At 52.3% G+C, this 18,051-nt stretch overlaps 1 protein-coding gene across 2 annotated transcripts in view; it reads left to right on the plus strand.

Moving 5' to 3' along the window:
* Nucleotides 1-18,051, plus strand: part of KMO (kynurenine 3-monooxygenase) — a 41,880-nt gene that overhangs the window by 4,620 nt on the left and 19,209 nt on the right. The window contains exons 3-9 of one of the 2 annotated variants that reach the window (XM_037912873.2): nucleotides 6,041-6,138; nucleotides 7,221-7,310; nucleotides 8,149-8,197; nucleotides 11,492-11,579; nucleotides 12,697-12,862; nucleotides 14,699-14,770; nucleotides 16,795-16,916. In XM_037912873.2, the coding sequence (XP_037768801.1) occupies nucleotides 6,041-6,138; nucleotides 7,221-7,310; nucleotides 8,149-8,197; nucleotides 11,492-11,579; nucleotides 12,697-12,862; nucleotides 14,699-14,770; nucleotides 16,795-16,916 (685 nt within the window). The remainder of the gene's footprint in view (nucleotides 1-6,040; nucleotides 6,139-7,220; nucleotides 7,311-8,148; nucleotides 8,198-11,491; nucleotides 11,580-12,696; nucleotides 12,863-14,698; nucleotides 14,771-16,794; nucleotides 16,917-18,051) is intronic. The other variant, XM_043525817.1, reaches the window with a different exon arrangement.

The raw sequence follows: 18,051 nt of genomic DNA on the forward strand, positions 1-18,051 counted from the left end.
AAGGCTGAAAGTCGCGCAAGGTTTGAGTTCTCCATTCCCCTCAGTCCCAAAGCTATGTGGAGAAAGAGCTGCAAGAGGCACAGATACCGAAAGAGGAAGTTATTGCACCCAGGGCTTGTGTTTAACTTTTAAAGGTAACAAACCCTCTTAACAAGTTTTCGCTAAGGACGAGGCTAGTGGTAATGGTGACTAAAGCCTCGTATACACAAAGCACCAGGAAAAAAGAGGATACAGTCATACACGTGAATGAATACCCAGTACCACTGAGTCAGTTTCTCAACTTCAGCAGGGACCCGAAGAAGTCTTTACACTGCCAAGAGCTAACCTTGGATCTTCCTAAGATGTAAGCGGGGGAACGGTCCCGCTCTTATGGGGAACTTTCCTGGTGTCTGCACGACCCTGGTGAAGTGGGCTAGGGAAAGGATCTGAGTCCTCGCTCCCACTTCCTTTACCCAGTGGCCTCCCTGCCCTCGAGGACTCCCCTTCCACTCTCCTGTCTGGCAGATTCCTTGTAACCCCAACAAGGCTGGGGCCAGGATTCCTGGGGGGCTCAACCCCCAACCCTGCAGTGGTCACCTAGGACAGGGGCTAGGGTGTCCCCACTCCAGGGTACTCTCTCTGCACTGGGCGCTTCTCTGACCCACTGATCATTACATACGATTTAAAGCAAATACAGTTTATTTAATCAGCAATTAATTTAAAAAAGAATAAGGAAAAATGGGAAAGATGAAAGGAAAACACATCACCCCGCTCTGTGGCAGGGAACATCACAAACCATGTCTCTGGAATGTCAGGGCTGTTCACAGTTGGTTCCTTGTAGGTCCCAGGCCCCTTCTCCGGCCCTGGCTGTGCTGCAGGGGTGCTGCAGGTCGGACACTTGCTCTGGTGGTGACCACACCCCTCCGGGCTTTTTGGGGTGGGACCCTCCTTCCCGTCGGGTTCAGATCCCCCTCCCAGTCTGGCCTGCAAGGACCCTTGGCTGGGGGTGTCTTTCTGCGCTGCGCCCTTTGCTAGGGTCCCCCCTTGGCTGGCCCCAATGGCTCACCACACCTGGCTCTGTGGCTGCAGCCCTGCTCCCAGCACAGGGTCTGCTCTCCCTGGCTGTGTCTCTGCCCCGCTGGCTGGCCCGCTCAGCTTGGGCCCCTGCTCTCTCCTTAGCTCGGCCCCACTCTGTCTGACCCAAGCAATTCCAGGTCACCCGGAGGAGGGGACGCCCCTGGCCTCCTGACTCCCTCATTAGCCTGCCCGCCCTGTCATTCAGGCTGACCTGGAGCACCGGCCTCTCCCCACTGCCCCCGGGGACTGTCCATCTCAGGGTCCTCGTTTCCCATCGACCCTTCCCCTTTTGGTACTGGGAGTTAGCAACTAAAACACCCCCACTGAATGTTAGTAAGGGAGCAACAGTCCCCTTACTTAGAGCAGAGGTGGGCCAAGTACGGCCCATGGGCCACATCCGGCCCGCGGGACCGTCCTGCCTGGCCTTTGAGCTCCCGGCCAGGGAGGCTAGCCCCCAGCCCCTCCCCCGCAGCCATGCCACCATGCGGGCAGCGCTCTGGGCAGCGGGGTTGCGTGCTCCTGCAGGGCAGCGCGGCAGCATGTCTGGCTCCGGCCGAGCGGCATGGCTGCCAGACATGCTGCTTTGAGCGGCATAGTAAGGGGGCCAGGGCCAGGGGTTTGGATAAGGGGCAGGAGGTCCCGGGGGGCAGTCAGGGGACTTGGAGCCTGGGGCGGTTGGATGGGGCGGAGGTTCGGGGGGGGGGCGGTCAGGGGATGGGGGACAGGGAGGTTGGATAAGTGTGGGAGTCCCGGGGGGCCTGTCAGGGGGCAGGGGTAGGGATAGGTGTCGGGGCAGTCAGGAGACAGGGAGCAGGGGGGGTTGGATAGGGGGTGGGGTTCCAGGGAGCCGTTAGGGTCAGGGGTGTGGATAGGGGACAGGGAGGGTTGGATGAGGTGGTGTCCCAGGGGAGTGGTTAGGGTCGGGGGGGGCCCGGGAGGGGCCAGTGAGGGGACAAAGAGCGGGGGGTGCGGTGTTGGATGGGTCGGTGGTTCTGAGGTGGGTAGTCGGGCGGGAAGTGGGAGGGGTCGGATAGGGGGTGGGAGCCAGGCTGTTTGGGGAGGCACGGCCCTCCCTACCCGGCCCTCCATACAGTTTTGCAACCCCTCGGGCCAAAAAGTTTGCCCACCCCATTCTAAAGGCTCACAGATGTGCTATAACCCATACATGTATCTAACTGGTTGGCAAAAGACCAGCTAATATTAGAGGGATATGAATAAAACCCTGGTTTTTGAGTAACAGCCGTGTTAGTCTGTATTCGCAAAAAGAAAAGGAGTACTTGTGGCACCTTAGAGACTAACCAATTTATTTGAGCATAAGCTTTCGTGAGCTACAGCTCACTTCATCGGATGCATACTGTGGAAAGTGTAGAAGACATTATATACACAGAGACCATGAAACAATACCTCCTCCCACCCCACTCTCCTGCTGGTAATAGCTTATCTAAAGTGATCATCAAGTTGGGCCATTTCCAGCACAAATCCAGGTTTTCTCACCCTCCGCCCCCCCCCCCCCCCCCACACACACAAACTCACTCTTCTGCTGGTAATAGCCCATCCAGAGTGACCACTCTCTTTACAATGTGCATGATAATCAAGGTGGGCCATTTCCAGCACAAATCCAGGTTTTCTCACCCCCCCCCCACTCCCCTCCAAAAACTATAATAGCTATTATCAGCAGGAGAGGTAATTTTGTGTGTGAGAAAACCTGGATTTGTGCTGGAAATGGCCCAACTTGATGATCACTTTAGATAAGCTATTACCAGCAGGAGAGTGGGGTGGGAGGAGGTATTGTTTCATGGTCTCTGTGTATATAATGTCTTCTGCAGTTTCCACAGTATTCATCCGATGAAGTGAGCTGTAGCTCATGAAAGCTCATGCTCAAATAAATTGGTTAGTCTCTAAGGTGCCACAAGCACTCCTTTTCTTTTCACCCTGGTTTTTGCAATTCCTGGCAGTACTGCCTCAGCTGATGGTCCAGCATAAGGTAAGCTGCAAGAAATAGGGACCCCTGCACTCCCTCGTCCTTGGAGACAGTATGAGCAGCTCAGGTTATTTTTGCTGAGGAAGGGAACCCCCCTTCCCCCAGAGACAGACACATGCACTACCCTGGTTCATTTCCAAAAAAATTGCAAAGGTTACTGGTTACTTAAAAGCCATTAAGCAAAGCTAGGAAAATGGAGTATGGTCACACCACACCTTTTGCTAATGGACACCTATACTGGTATATAGTGCTAAAGGCAGTCAGAATAGACTGGAAAAATACATGTGGGATATTTATTGGTTTGGATTTCCTGTACCAGGAACTAGAAGTTGACTTAAAAATCATGTCCACTGGAACTCCATGACATGCTGTTCTGCTTCTCCTTCGCAACGAAGAGTCCAGGTCAGCGGAAGAGTCATACGTCCTCACAAAGCTTCCCACTGAGCATAATTCGTTTTTCTGGGGCAGTTTCAGGCTGCAGTGGCGCTCCTCACAGCACCACCCCTCAGTACCGAATGTTTGCAGGATTACACCCCTAGGTTGCAAAAACAACGCTAGGTTTGTGGCATCCTTGTCCAAGTTAACGTTGTGCATGTTCCAGAACCACTTCTCTGTACCTGGCCTCTGCTCACGGTGGACAAGACATGCTGCAAGTCAGGGCTGACAGCTTGGCAGTTATGTGGGGAAGTGTGCACAGCTCTTGCTCCTGCTGCTGGGTGACCTCGACTTGCATGTAAATAACACCAAGCACACGTTAGCATTTGGTCTCCCGCTCACCTGAAACTGTAGTATTCGTGTAGGGTGCTCCAGACAAACACACTCAGCCAGGCATGCTTCAGTCTGGGCGTGAACATGGAAGACACCACAAATGTTTAACCAGCACCTAATCCAGGCAAAGATCAGGGGCTCGTCCATCCAGGGGAGTTAATAAAGCTGGTTTGGCTCCCAGAGCTTTTGACTCCTTTCTGCTGTCCTAGGGCATGCTGGAGCCTAAGTGCCCAGCTTCGAGGCCAAGGTGTCAATGTGTTGGTAAAGATACACAACCACCTGATGGGCCCCACCATTGATTGGCCCCAAATTGCCCCTCTGTCCCCACACTGCCTGAGAACATCACCAGGTTCACTGTAGGACACTGACAGAGGATTAGGATGTCGGGGGCACCAAACCCATTCTGAATCCATTCCTCAGTAGCACAAAGACTCTGCACAGGGCTGTACCTCTTTGGTAAAAGAGTTTGAAAGGACTTCTACCCTCAGCCTGGAGCTTCCGCAAGTGATCTCGCTCGCCCCCAGACTGCGTAATTCGGCTAGTGGAGCCCAGCACTGACAGCTGTGAACAGCTCTCGGTATGCTTTGCTGAAAGGATGCGTCCTATGTGACTGGAACACAACACAGTAGAAACTCTGAGACAGAGATCTCCCAGTGTACATTCAACCAAAGAGGAAGTGAGGCTGGTTTGGTTTGGTTCCCCTTGCTTTATCCATGCTGATCAGCCACCCTTACAAACCTCTAAACAAGCCTCTGTCATACTGCTTCTTTTTGCTGCATCGCTGGGATGGGGCTGGTAGCTCCTTCCCCTCAGCATTCAATCAAAGGCTAGTGTCCCTGCCTAGCTATTGTTCCTGCCACCTCTAAGCTCTTCCAATGGACTCTTTCCAAATGCTGCCTTGGCTGGCTCTTCTCCAGCTTCCTTTAGGGTCCCTTTCAACATAGCTTCTGCCCTGGGCAGGCCTCAGAGATCACTCTCCGTGATGGCTGCTCTCCTGGACCTAGCTCTGCCCATCTCCCTGAGCTAGGTCCAGGAGAGCAGCTGCCATTCCCACAGGAAATGGACACACTGAATGCGGCATAAAAGAGAACTTGGTTTTTACATCCAGGCTTTCATGTTTTCCAGTTACTCAGCTCCAGCCACAGCTGTGGAGGGAGGGCCTACCTGCTGCTGTAAGCAATGACACACAGAAAGGTGGTTTACCACTAACAGTGCAGCGGTCAAAAATTAACAGTTCAGACAGATCCAGAGCAATGAAGGAATGGACTCACGCCGGGGTGCGCTGGGCTGGCGCTGCAGTCTGGGAGCGCCTTTGGTACCTCGCTCAGGCACCGGGCCCACGAAAGGAAAACAAGCAAGCAACGTCACTGACTTGAAATTACAGCAACACTCGTGAAGCAAAGCCAAGATTTGGGAATCTCTGTTGCGCCCTTTTTGGCCCTCCAGCATCGCTGGACTGGTCACCCTCAGAGAGCCAAGGTCACAGACTGGGTGGGGCAGGGGTGTTACTCTGGTTCCTCAATGGGAGACTCAAGAGGACCGTTCACCTTAAAAACAGGCCTCTACTGACCAGCTCCACTCAGCCAACCTCCCTCTGGAGCCACTGGGACCTGGGCCAAGCATGGGCTGCAGGACTGGGCCCACCTCACACAGCAGCGTGAAACGTACATGCTTTAAGGGCTAGATCCGACGCTCATTGAAGTGATGAGTCCTTCCATTGCTTGGGACCAGGCCCCTGGCGTCTGTGTCTGCCGCCTTACTCAGGCCGAGTCGCCCTTTGTCCTGAGAGTAACGCCGTGCGTTTCATGGGGCTAGTCCTGGGGTAAGGTACCGCTCGAGGGGGCAAGGTCAGGTCCTTCGTAGGTGATGTACTTGCCCTCCAGGAAGCGAGGAGTGTGCCGGCCTCTCCCTGGGAGGGGTAGGGGAAGGTGCAACTGGCCTGGGAGGCAGAAAGCCTGGTGGAGGCCAGGCTCCTGCCATGGCCTAGCCCCCTCAGGTCACATGCGCATGTCTCCGGCATGGCGTTGGAGCAAACCACCAGGCCTGCCACCAGCTGCTGCAGGATCCTCAGTCTTGTGAAGCTGTGTGTAAATAAACGCCTGGTCTCATGGGAGGCTAGTGTAAAGCTTTGCTTCGACTCCTGCCCGGCTAGCCTTCTGCCATGTGCACAGGCTTTCCTCTGCATGCGAGCCATGGCTGCCCCAGGGACAAACTGCAGCTGCTGTTTCCTTTCAGATATCCGCGTCGCCAGAGCTGCTCGGGGCAGGAGCATTAACTTGGCGCTGTCTCACAGAGGACGCCAAGCCCTCAAGGCCATTGGGATGGAAGAGCAGGTAGCCGCACTGCCTCCCTCGGGGGGTTTTAAGCGAATGCCTGACGACCTTTCGTCAAGCACAGGTTTCATTTCAGTTGCTGGCTGGCCGGGACAGCTCCAAGCCCTAGGGACAGGCCGTAGCTGTGCTTCTCCCTAACGTTGCCCGGGAGCCGTTAACACACCAAAGCTGTCCACTGGCACGGCCTCCTGAGATAATCACCACTTCTCCTGCACGCCTGGCACTCCTCTGCTGCAGGGCACGCGGCCAAGGTGTGGGCAGCCTGGCAGGGCGAGTCCCGTGTCCCCTGGAGCAGGCGTGCGCGGAGGCCATGCAGCTGGCGCTCTGCTGTCGCGCCAGGGGACCTAGAGAGAGAGAGCACCGGCTCTTCATGGCAGCTATCTGGGCCGAGAGCCCTCGGAGGAGTAAGGACGGGGGGAGGGCAAGTACGATGCAGTCAGTGGAAGCATCATCCCTAGAAAGCCAGGTGTGGGCAGTGGTGCCAAGGAGCAGAACAGTGGGGCTGATTTTCAGGTCTAGGCCCCAAGCCATCCAGGGGTAAAGCTGAATTTTCCCATATATCCTCCGCCCAGGGCCTGCTGCAAAGGCCATGGAAATCAGAGCCTTTCCACAGACCACACTGGGCTTTGGCTCACGCCCGCAGCGTGCCATGAGCTCCGCACAGCCCGCTTGAGTGCAAGCCCTGCCCCTGCCGCATGGGGTCTAACTGCAGCTGCTCAGGCTTGTGCCGTTTCAGATCCGAGGGGAGAATAAAGCCCAGGTCATACACAACTCGTACCCCAGTGCAGCACCTTGGCTCGGATTCCCACACAGGCGCTGGGGGCTTTACGGACCTTTTCTGGCCAAACCAACTTGCCCAGGATTTTTATTAGAAGGAGCTGGCAGCTAATTGTCTCAGTGAGATGCAGCAGTTTTATAGCGTAGCACATCACACATTGCCAGGGCCAGATTAGGGATCCCTGACTCGCTGGGCTGGGCCTAGGCCCCATTGGACTTAGTGGGCTTCAGGGAGTCACACACTGGCCCCTCAGCCTCACTGTTGGAGCTGAAGGTAATGGAAGTCTCTTCCCTTTTGATTTCAGATTGTGGCCAAAGGCATCCCCATGCGGGCCAGGAGGATACACACGCCCTCGGGAAAAACATATTCCATCCCCTATGGAACAAAGAGCCAGGTATTTTCCTTCCACACATGCCCTGGGGGCAGGGGCCTTTGTTTACATTCACCGGACCGGTGTTACAGCAATGTGTAATGTTCAGTGATCGCATCCAGCGTGTGTGGACGAAAGGATGCCCTGGGGAGTGAGTTAAGAGTAATTATGCACAAAACCTTCCTTATCCCCCTCTCTGCATTTTCCATTGCACCCTGCCTGGCTGGGGCTGTGCTCTGAGCCCTCAGGGAAGGGACTGTATACCATCGGCACCATAATGGTGGAACAAAGTACATATTTTGGCTATTTTGCCTCTAATGCAAAAAATATCTTGTGGCCAAGGGACACTGTAATGTTTTTTATAACCATAAAACACAAATATTTTAACTCCTCTGGGTCCTCACAAAAACTGTCCCAGTGGTTTGTTTCTCACAATCTAACTTCGTAAACGTGGCCTCAATTCCCTATGCCTTGCAATCCCACCTGGGGGCCCACCCCATTCCCATCTCCTCTCAGCCACCAGCCCTGACACCCGGTTTTTCCGTTCCACCACATTCTCCCTCCCGGCTTTCCCCACATGCAGCCTCCCTGCCTCACCCAGCATTCCCTTTCCTCAGCCCTGCTGCCCCCTCCACTGCCCCCCACAGCAACGAGAGCACTGCTGGAAGACTGTGTCCAGTTCGGGTTGAAAAACTGGAGAAGGTTCAGAGCCTTGTCTCGCCTTCAGCAAGACAGCTCATGTGCTTACAGTTAAGGACCCGTGTCAGTGTTTGCAGGACTGCTGCCTATCATGTCATCCTCCGAATATTTTTTGCAAAAAATGCTTCAGAAATACTCACTTCCTAAAACTGTTTCCCTGCAGTACATTCTCTCTGTGGACAGAGCAAATTTAAACAAAGAGCTGCTAACAGGTAAGTGTCCTGGCCTTTTTGGAATGCTCCTAGGCCCTTTTCACTTTGTCCTACCTAAGAGAATCTAGGGTTGGACCAAGGATTTAAAGTAGGGCTGTCAAGCGATTAAAAAAAATTAATTGTGATTAATAGCGCAATTAATCGTGCTGTTAAACAATAACAAAATACCATTTATTTAAATAGTTTGGATGTTTTCTACATTTTCAAATATTACAAAAATTACAAAATTAAATATTATTTCAAAAACTACAGCACAGAATAGAAAGTGTACAGTGCTAACTTTATATTTATTTTTTATTACAAATATTTGCACTGTTAAAAAAACAAAAGAAATAGTATTTTTCAATTCACCTCATACGTCTACTGTAGTGCAATCTCTTTATCATGAAAGTTGAACTTAGAAATGTAGAATTATATACAAAAAATAACTGCACTCAAAAACAAAACAATGTAAAGCTTTAGAGCCTACAAGTCCACTCAGTCCTACTTCTTGTTCAGCCAATTGCTAAGACAAACAAGTTTGTGTACATTTACGGGAGATAATGTTGTAAACAAGAAGTGGGCAATGTCACCTAAAAGTGAGAGCAGATGTTTGCATGGCACTGTTATAGCTGGCGTCACAAGATATTTACATGCCAGATGCGCTAAAGATTCATATGTCCCTTCATGCTTCAACCACCATTCCAGAGGACTTGCTTCCATGCTAATGACAGGTTCTGCTCGATAAAGATCCAAAGCAGTGAGGCCTGACACATGTTCATTTTCATCATCTGAGTCAGATGCCACTAGCAGAAAGGTTGATTTTCCTTTTTGGTGGTTTGGGTTCTGTAGTTTCCGCATCAGAGTGTTGCTTTTTAAGACTTCTGAAAGAATGCTTCCCACACCTCATCCCTCTCAGATTTTGGAAGGCACTTCAGAGTCTTAAACTTTCATTCGAGTGCTGTAGTGATCTTTAGAAATCTCACACTGGTACCTTCTTTGCGTTTTGTCAAATCTGCAGTGAAAGTGTTTTTAAAACAAACAACATGTGCTGGGTCATCATCCGAGATTGCTATAACATGAAATATGTGGCAGAATGCAGGTAAAACAGAGCAGGAGACATACAATTCTCCCCCAAGGTGTTCAGTCACAAATTTAATTAACATATTATTTTTTTAATGAGCATCATCAGCATGGAAGCATGTCCTCTGGAATGGTGGTTGAAGCATGCAGGGACATATGAATCTTTAGCGCATCTGGCATGTAAATATCTTGCGATGCCAGCTACAACAGTGCCATGCGAACACCTGTTCTCACTTTTAGGTGACATTGCCAGCTTCTTGTTTACAGCATTATCTCCCATAAATGTAAACAAACTTGTTTGTCTTAATGATTGGCTGAATAAGAAGTAGGACTGAGTGGACTTGTACGCTCTAAACCTTTATATTGTTTTGGTTTTGAGCGCAGTTATATAACAAAAAAAAATCTACATTTGTAAGTTGCACTTTAACGATAAAAAGAGATTGCATTACAGTATTTGTATGAGGTGAACTGAAAAATACTATTTCTTTTGTTTGTTATTTTTACAATGCAAATATTTGTAATCTAAAATAATAATATAAAGTGAACACTGTATACTTTGTATTCTGTGTTGTAATTGAAATAAATATATTTGAAAATGTCGAAAAACATCCAAAAATATTTAATAAATTTCAATTGGTATTCTATTGTTTAACAGTGTGATTAAAACTGCGATTAATTGCAATTAATTGACAGCCCTAATTTAAAGGCTATGGTGCTGTAGAGACATAATATAGATGCTTCCTGCATCAACTGAAGGGGTTTTTCCATCAATGTAGGCAATCCAGCTCCCCAAGGAGCAGTCGCTAGGTCAATAGATTAATTTTTCTGTCGATCTAGCCATGTCTACACAGGGGCAGGGTGTGTGTGTGTGTGGGGGGGGGGGTTAGGTTGGCTTAACTAGGGCACTCAGGGCTGTGAAGTTTTCACACCTCTGAGCTACATAGCTAGGTTGATCTAAGTTTTAAGTGGGCTAAGTTTCCATGGTTTCCTCTGGAAATGCTGCTCTGGTTCTCCAAGAGTTCTGGGTCTCTTCACGATAGTCAGAAGCCACTAACAGAGTCTACAAGTACAGACTAACATGTAGCTTTTGAAGACACGTCTCAAATAATACTTAAAACTTATCTAGAGTGCTTTTTATCTGAAAGTCGAAAGGCATTTTACAAACATTAACCCCCCAACACACCTCTATGGTAGGAAAACACTGTGCTCAGTTGACAGAGGAACAAACTTGGACTAGAGAGAGTAAGGTCCAATGTTACAAAAGTTGCTACAAACTCTGGGGTGCTTCATTTTGGGCTGCCTAATTGTCTCAAACTGGGTGCCAGAATTAGCAGGTCCTTCTGAACATTTGGTCCTGAATTATGTGGCGAGGCTCTCACTCCCACTCTGTGGCTGCCGTGGAAGTCGGCTTTAGGATTCCAAACTCCCTGCGTTCTGGTCTGGCACCTAGAACACATTTTAAGATGGGGATGTAAGGGAGAAACCAGCAGCAGCATTTAAAACAAAGTTCTGTGGCCCTGATGTGTAAATTTGTTTTAAGGACTGATTTCCAGAGCACTAGCTCTGAGAGACAGCATCCTGGTGCACATGGAAACTGAGCCCACAGATTAGACATTCATTGAAAAACAGCTGATATCACGGGGGATTTTGATGGTGGGTGATGTTGAAGATTGGGTGAGATAATTTGAACTGTTCCTAATTATCTGCTTTGTGTATAAATAAGGGGAAAGTTGACAGGAAAGCTAAATAACCCATCTCTTCAGTGTATTTGCATTCTACTGAGTCCAACTGAATACTGAGTTCGGAATGCAACATGGAGTGATTTAACAACATTACTAGGAAAAAAGTCATTACTTGCAGCATGTTACAAAGTAGTTACGTGTCAGCCGTACAGCTGGGTGGCCACATTCTGCCCTTGGATGCATGCACATATCTCCCGTTGGCTGCTGGGGGTCACACAGGCCCAGTCTCTGTGATGATTCCTATGCTGCAGGGACAGGAGTCATGGCGGTATCTGAAGATCACCATTGTCTCGGTGAACAAGAATATTTTGCCAGGATGTATTGCACTGAGTAAATACTTTTCACAAGTTTTAACCATAAAATCTCACTCCCCCCCACCCCCGCCCGCAGAAGGAATCTGATTTGATCAAAGAGATGAAAAGGGCGCTCTCTGGGATAGCTGTGTGGGCTCGTTCAATCCATTACATTGAAACTTCTCTTCTTTTCACAGCTGCTGAGAAGTACCCCAACGCTAAGTTGTACTTTGGACACAAGCTGCTCCGCTGCCACATTGAATCAGGGCTATTAACCTTACAAGGGTAATGCAGGCCCCATCCGGGAGAGTGCTCTCTTCATAGAGCTTTTGCCTAATAATTAATCAAAACAAACAACTGGGCAAGGCTGTTCTGAGCTGACCCTTGACGTCAGGTCTGTGAAGACTCAGACATTGCAGCAGTTTTCATGAAGAGTTTAAAAGTGCCAAAGCAACTACATCAGCAGTGAGCCAGACACCGGGATTTATTTGTTTGTGCGAGTAACAAACATGCTTGTCTTGCCACGTTTAGTTTTCCATCCATGTCCTGGCTAGACAGTCTCCCCTGCGTTAAGGTGATGACTTGGTTTCTGTGACCTGGCAGGTTTGGATCACACCCTGGCACCGTCAGCATTGAACAAGTCCGTCAGATTTATGATGTGTTGGTTCTCCTGTGAGGGGATCTTGGTGGCCATTGCGCAAAGGTGTCTGTCTGGGTATTCAGATACACCCTGTTCTAGCTGAGCGTGACGTATGGGATGGCCCCGCATGGCCCTGAAACACTGGGGGCTGCTGTCAGCACTAGGTCACCCTGTAAACAGAGGCCTTTTACACAAAGCTGTGGAGACTAGTTCACAAACACCAACTTTAATAACCTACAGACTAAATCCTTACTCCACCCCCAGAGCTTATTAACTCATGGCTGGGACCTTGGGGTCCCACGCTTTCCTCCGCAGCATGGGGCAGAGGCTGCCTGCGGGGATCACCTGGGCATGTCACCTCGTCCACTGCAGGGCCTCGGGTGCAGTGGGACCTCGCGTTCCCCTGGTCGCTGCCTGTGGCACACAGGAGTTTAGTCTCCTGAGGCCTGAAATGCTTTGGTCTAACTCAAGTCACTGAGCTCAGCACAGGTATCGGGGTGAAATGTAACAGCCTGTGACAGGCGGTCAGGCTCAATGGCCCTGTCTGGCCTTGAACTCTATAAAATCTACGTTGATCAGACAGTCTCTTCATACACCTGAAGGCTAAACACAGCACCCAAAAATCAAGTCCAAAAGACTGCTTAGACCCCTCTTCAGCAGAGAGCAAATGACCCATCTACCCTGGCCACTGGTGCTGGGGGAGTTCACTGGTCCAGGCCAAAGTCCTGCAGCCTCATTTTAATGGTTTCTCTTGTTTTTCAGACCTGACCAAACACCCATGGAAGTCACCTGTGACCTCATTGTGGGATGTGATGGAGCCTTTTCTACAGTCAGAAAGCCGTTCATGCGGCAAACATGCTTTAACTACAGCCATGTGTACATTCCTCATGGGTACATGGAGTTGACCATCCCACCCAAGGATGGGGACGTAAGCAGCCGCCCTCCATCCTGTGCTCTGCTGTAACACCCTTCTAGAAATCCCTTTTAAGAATGTTGGCTCTGGGGGAGGGATGGGGCTGGTCCCGCCTCTCAGAGCTATTGTTTCAGGCTCCCTGCAGACTCAATGCAATGTCCCTGTTTTCAAGATTATCACAGGATCCATAAGAGCTGGTAGAACCAGTTAATCTTGGCTTTAAAACAGGTGGTAGCACAAGGCAATTGCTTGTTAGCACAGGACTTGCAGACAGTGAGTATTTGGCCTCTGCTCAATGCCCGAGCATCCCTGGGGGAGACCTTAGAACCCACCGATGCCCCTCTGCACACCCTCCTCTCCCACCGGTGCTTGGAATCACACGCAGCTTTCACCGAACCGACAGCTCCTTTCATTCTGGGGGAGGGCTCCTGCAGTCAGTCTCTGGTGCCGAAGGAAAAGGGAAGGGAGTGCTGCTGCGGCTCTGGGAAGCCAGTAAGTGGTGATGTCAGCAGACAGTCTAGGACACCACTAGGGCGGGGCACTAATGATAGCAAATGGAGGAAGAGTAGGGTTGCCAGGCGTCCGGTTTTTGACAGTCGAAAAGGGACCCTAGCAGCTCCGGTCAGCGCCGCCAAGCGGGCCGTTAAAAGTCCGGTCGGTGGGGCTGCGGCGCTAAGACGGGCTAGTCCCTACCGGTCCTGGCTCTGGGGCTGGCAGCAGGTCTGGCTCCTAGGCCGCGGGGTGGGCCCCACAGGGCTCCCCGTGCTGCCCCCTCCCCAAGCACCGGCTCCACACTCCCATTGGCTGGGAACCACGGCCAATGGGAGTTGGGGGAGCGGTGCCTGTGGGCGAGAGCAGCACGTGGAGCCTCCCACCTCCCCTAGGAGCTGGACCTGCTGCTCACTGCTTCCGGGGCGCAGCGCAGAGCCAGGACAGGCAGGGAGCCTGCCTTAGCCCTGCTGTGCCATGATTGGGAGCCGCCCGAGGTAAGCCGGTGCCCCAACCCCCTAGCCCAGCCCTGAGCCCCCCCAAACCTGGAGCCCCCTCCTGAACCCCAAACGCTTCATTCCCAGCCCCACCCCAGAGCCTGCACCCCCAGCCAGAGCTCTCACCCTCCCCTGCATCCCAACCCCCTGCCCCAGCCCAGAGCCCCCTCCCACACCCTGCACCCCTCATCCCCAGTCCCACCCCAGAGCCTGCACCCCCTCCTGCACCCCAACCCCCAGCATCAACTCGCAGTCCCCTCCCACACTCAGACTCCCTCGGCCCTACCCCCAGCCTAGAGCCCTCTCCTGCACTCCAACCCCCGCGGCCCCAGCCCAGAGCCCGTATGCCCTCCCACAGTCCAAACCACTGCCTCAACCCACAGCCCCTTCCCATATTCCGAATCCCTCGGCCCCACCCCCCAGCCTGCAGCCCCCTCCTGCACCCCAAACCCCTCATCCCCAGCCCCACCCCAGAACCTGCACCTCCAGTTAGAGCCCTCACCCCCTCCCGCACCCCAGCTCTCTGCCCCAACCCCAGTGAAAGTGAGTGAGGGTGGGAGAGAGTGAGCCACCGAGGAGGGGGAATGTAGTGAGTGGAGGCAGGGACTCGAGAAGGGGCAGGGGAGGGGTCTCGGGGCAGGGGGCGGGGCTAGGGTGTTCGGTTTTGTGTGATTAGAAAGTTGGCAACCCTAAGGAAGAGGCAGGAGTGAGTGGGGTGGGGATGACGGGAAAACAACCCAGCTTGCTAAGGCTTTTACCACCTGTGAAATGGTGCAGTTTCCGTCTACCCTGCCTGCCTCTCTGCAGGGCTGATCTGTGGGTAATGGGCTTGCTAACGAGACACTGACCAATCCCTTCCTTTCAGTTTGCCATGGAAGAGAATTACCTTCACATCTGGCCCAGGAACACCTTCATGATGATTGCGCTGCCTAACCTGGTAAGAACCCACCACTGCCATTCCTTTCGGGGCACAGGGACGGCCCCAGGCCTGGCTCCTGCAGAAGCTCTGGGGGCAGGAGGGGGCTTGGGGAGATACACGGACCCTAGCGCTGCCATGGTGAGAGGGGTGGACTCTTTAACCCAGGGAGGCTCACAGACTGAATCCGTGCTCTGCTGCTGATTGGGGCCATGGTGGGGTGGGGAGAGGTCTCTCCTGGTTGTGCACCACTCCCACGTAAAGGCCAACCACAATCTGACCCTCTGTGGAACAGACCAGGAAAGTGCAGACCCTGTGTGAAAGGGCCTGACCCCCAATTGACTCAAAGCTGGGCCTGGCGGCAGTGCATAACACACTGCTAGCAAGTGGTCTAGCAATGCGCGAGTGGGGGAGGAACAGCTGGAAGTGGAAACAGCAGCCCCACAGAGGCTGGCAGGACACACCTAGCCCATGCAGATACAGCCTGGATCCTCCCTGCAGCTCATCGGCACTTTAACCCAACTCCTCTTTAGAAACTCCTGATGGCAAATGCCCGCAATGTCAGAACTCCCCCGACTGCTGCCGCCCTGTGCTGGACCCTCACACCAACCCTTCTGGTGAACTTGGCAATGGTGCCAGGTCCCAGAATGTGAGGCTGAGACTATTATGGAACATGGCACTAGGTTCAGTTCCCTTACTCCAAAGTAAGGCAGACGGAGACGAGGTCCAAGCTGCTCTCCAGCGGGCTGCATTCAGTATATGACCTGTGCTCCGCAGAAGGTCAGAGTGCTCCCTCCTGCCCTGAAAAGCTATGACCATGAATGCACATGGGCAGACGGCCAGGTCCAATGATACACCTGGTGCAATGCACACCTGGTGCAATGATAAATGTTCTTTGGGTAGCTGGGTCTGCTGGGGATTCCAGCCCCTGGCACATGGGTGAAGAGAATGCTCCATAATGCGGGTGCAGACAAAGGCAAAGGGCCTGCTCCTGTTCCTTTGGAAGTAATGCAGTTTGGTCACTGACTTTGGCAGGAGCAAGCCAGAGCCAGCCCATCCTACTGGCAGAAGGCTTGGCGAACAAACTGGGCCTTTCCAGTGCCCCCTCCCTAACAGGTCTCCCCCGTCCTGCTGCACAGGACAGCATGCTCCTCCTGCCAGCCTCACCAGTGGATCCCTGCACTGATACACCCCAGCACTGAGCTCCACTCCCTCCTTTCCCACTTCTCCCACTCTCTACCCCCCCCCCAACTCCCCTGTACCGCACCCGCCACCACCTGCCCTATGTGGTCATGGCCAGGACCAATCTGCGCTCTAGCTCCTTCTCCCCCCTTTCCTCCCTGTCTGCGGCTTGTGTGCGCTCGGCGACAGGTCTCTCCTCGGCACTTGGCGCATGCCGAGACCGTTGTGGGCGCTATGAGGATACAAACAATCAATGACAACAGCAAGACGGGAAATGGGGCAGCTGTCGCAGTCTGTAAGGGACTGCGGAAGACTTTGTTACGGCCTAGCTAGGGAACTTCCGCTTTCTGGAGGCCGCCCAATCACTGCAGGACATGGAGAACCACCTTGAACCGGTTTTTAGGCTGGTTGTGTCTGCCTTGCATGGCCTGTTGCCAGGTAGCGGAAAGCCCCTTTAGGGAAGTACCTAATTATATATTCACGAGCTGTTTCTGTGACTGCTTGTTACAGCTCGCTGTTCACCCCTTCGTCGGACTCCGTCCCAGGCAGAGCTCCGGTGCGCTGGGTTCTCCGCCGCCGTGACAGCAACGCTTGGAGTCCCCGTTGCGGGTGTGTCACTAACCTTCAATAAAGCCAATAACTCGCTGCTTAGCTGCGTGTGGGTCTTGTTTTCTCAGAGTACCTCTGCCGGCCTGCGGTGCTTCGAACACCTTGGCCCAGAACACAGTCCTCACCCCCTTTCCAAGCTGAGCTGTTTGCCTCCCTCGCTGGGTCACCGGCTGAGCTCTGTGCTGCATCTCCAAGCACACAGGGCTCATCTCGACCCTCTCAGCATCTCTTTGCATTTCCCTGTCAACCCACAGGATAAGTCGTTCACCTGCACGCTCTTCATGCCCTTCGAGGATTTTGAACGGCTCACGACAGGTGATCAAGTGCTGGATTTCTTCCAAACCTACTTCCCGGATTCAATTCCCCTCATAGGAGCGTAAGTGTTATTTCTGGTGTTTCTTTGTTAATTAGTGCACTGCCGTAAAGCAACAAGCACATGTCTAGCACTCAAGTGCTCACGTGGGGCTGGTGACTTCATACTCTAGTGCGGATCAGCAGGGACTCTGCCTCAAGTGACAAGTACAGGACGTTACAGGTTCGTTCGGAGTGGAGCTCTGTATTTCTCTAGACACCAGATATATTGCAGAACGGATGGGTAGGAGAAGAGACTGAAGTCTGATTTGTACTTCCAACTGGCATAACGAGATGGAAGGTCAGGCTGCCCTTCACCAGGTGATAAGCTATGCTGTCTGTAGTCATTAGACCACATGCTACTCCCACAGCCAGAAAGAGAACCCAGGAGTTCTGATTCCCAGCATTCAACTTCAGTCTACCAGTTACGTAATCCACTGGCCAGGTGTATATCACATATCCTTCTAGTGACTGGCCAGGTGTATGTCACATACCCCACTGGACCATGTTGGGGATAATAGCCTCCTACTGCTAACAGTTAATGCTTTAGCTCAATGGTAGAGGTCAGAGCTCTGGATCTGAAGGCCCTGGGTGACAAAACGTGTGAGGGCCATTTGGCTGCACATGATTGAATGTCTGCTTTGTCCATTTTCCTTTATTGAAAACCTAGAAAGTCACTGTCCCAGCCTGGCCCATTACTGCAGCGTAGGGCCATCAGTCTGTAGCAAGCAGACCCCACCACAAGGTCCCATGTGCTTCCAAGGTAGCTGGATCTGGGCAGAGTCTAGTCCCCATTCCCAGCTCTGGGTCCATAACATACAGTCCCAGGCTCTGACCTCTTTTCTGAGCCCATCTTTGAGACATGGAACTCGGGGTTCCAGCCTCTGGAACCAGTGCCTAAGATCTCCCGAGCCCCCCAGAGCTCCACCTTCCTGTGGTCACTCTGCCTTCTAGCTTAACCCCTTCAGGGACAACATCGCAGGAAAGCAAGGAACAGGGCTTAGCCAAGGACTGGCTTAACCACCGTCATTGTATTCGTAAGCACTAATGAGTTACAGGTCTTCAGAAAATAAAAGTTCTGAGGTACTCCAGACTGATCTCACCCCTCCTGTGAGTCCGAGGTGTCTCCATATTTCAGGCTAGGCAGAGTTCCTCCTCTG

The sequence above is a fragment of the Chelonia mydas genome, chromosome 11 (genome assembly GCF_015237465.2).
Source record: "Chelonia mydas isolate rCheMyd1 chromosome 11, rCheMyd1.pri.v2, whole genome shotgun sequence".
Taxonomy (NCBI): domain Eukaryota; kingdom Metazoa; phylum Chordata; order Testudines; family Cheloniidae; genus Chelonia; species Chelonia mydas.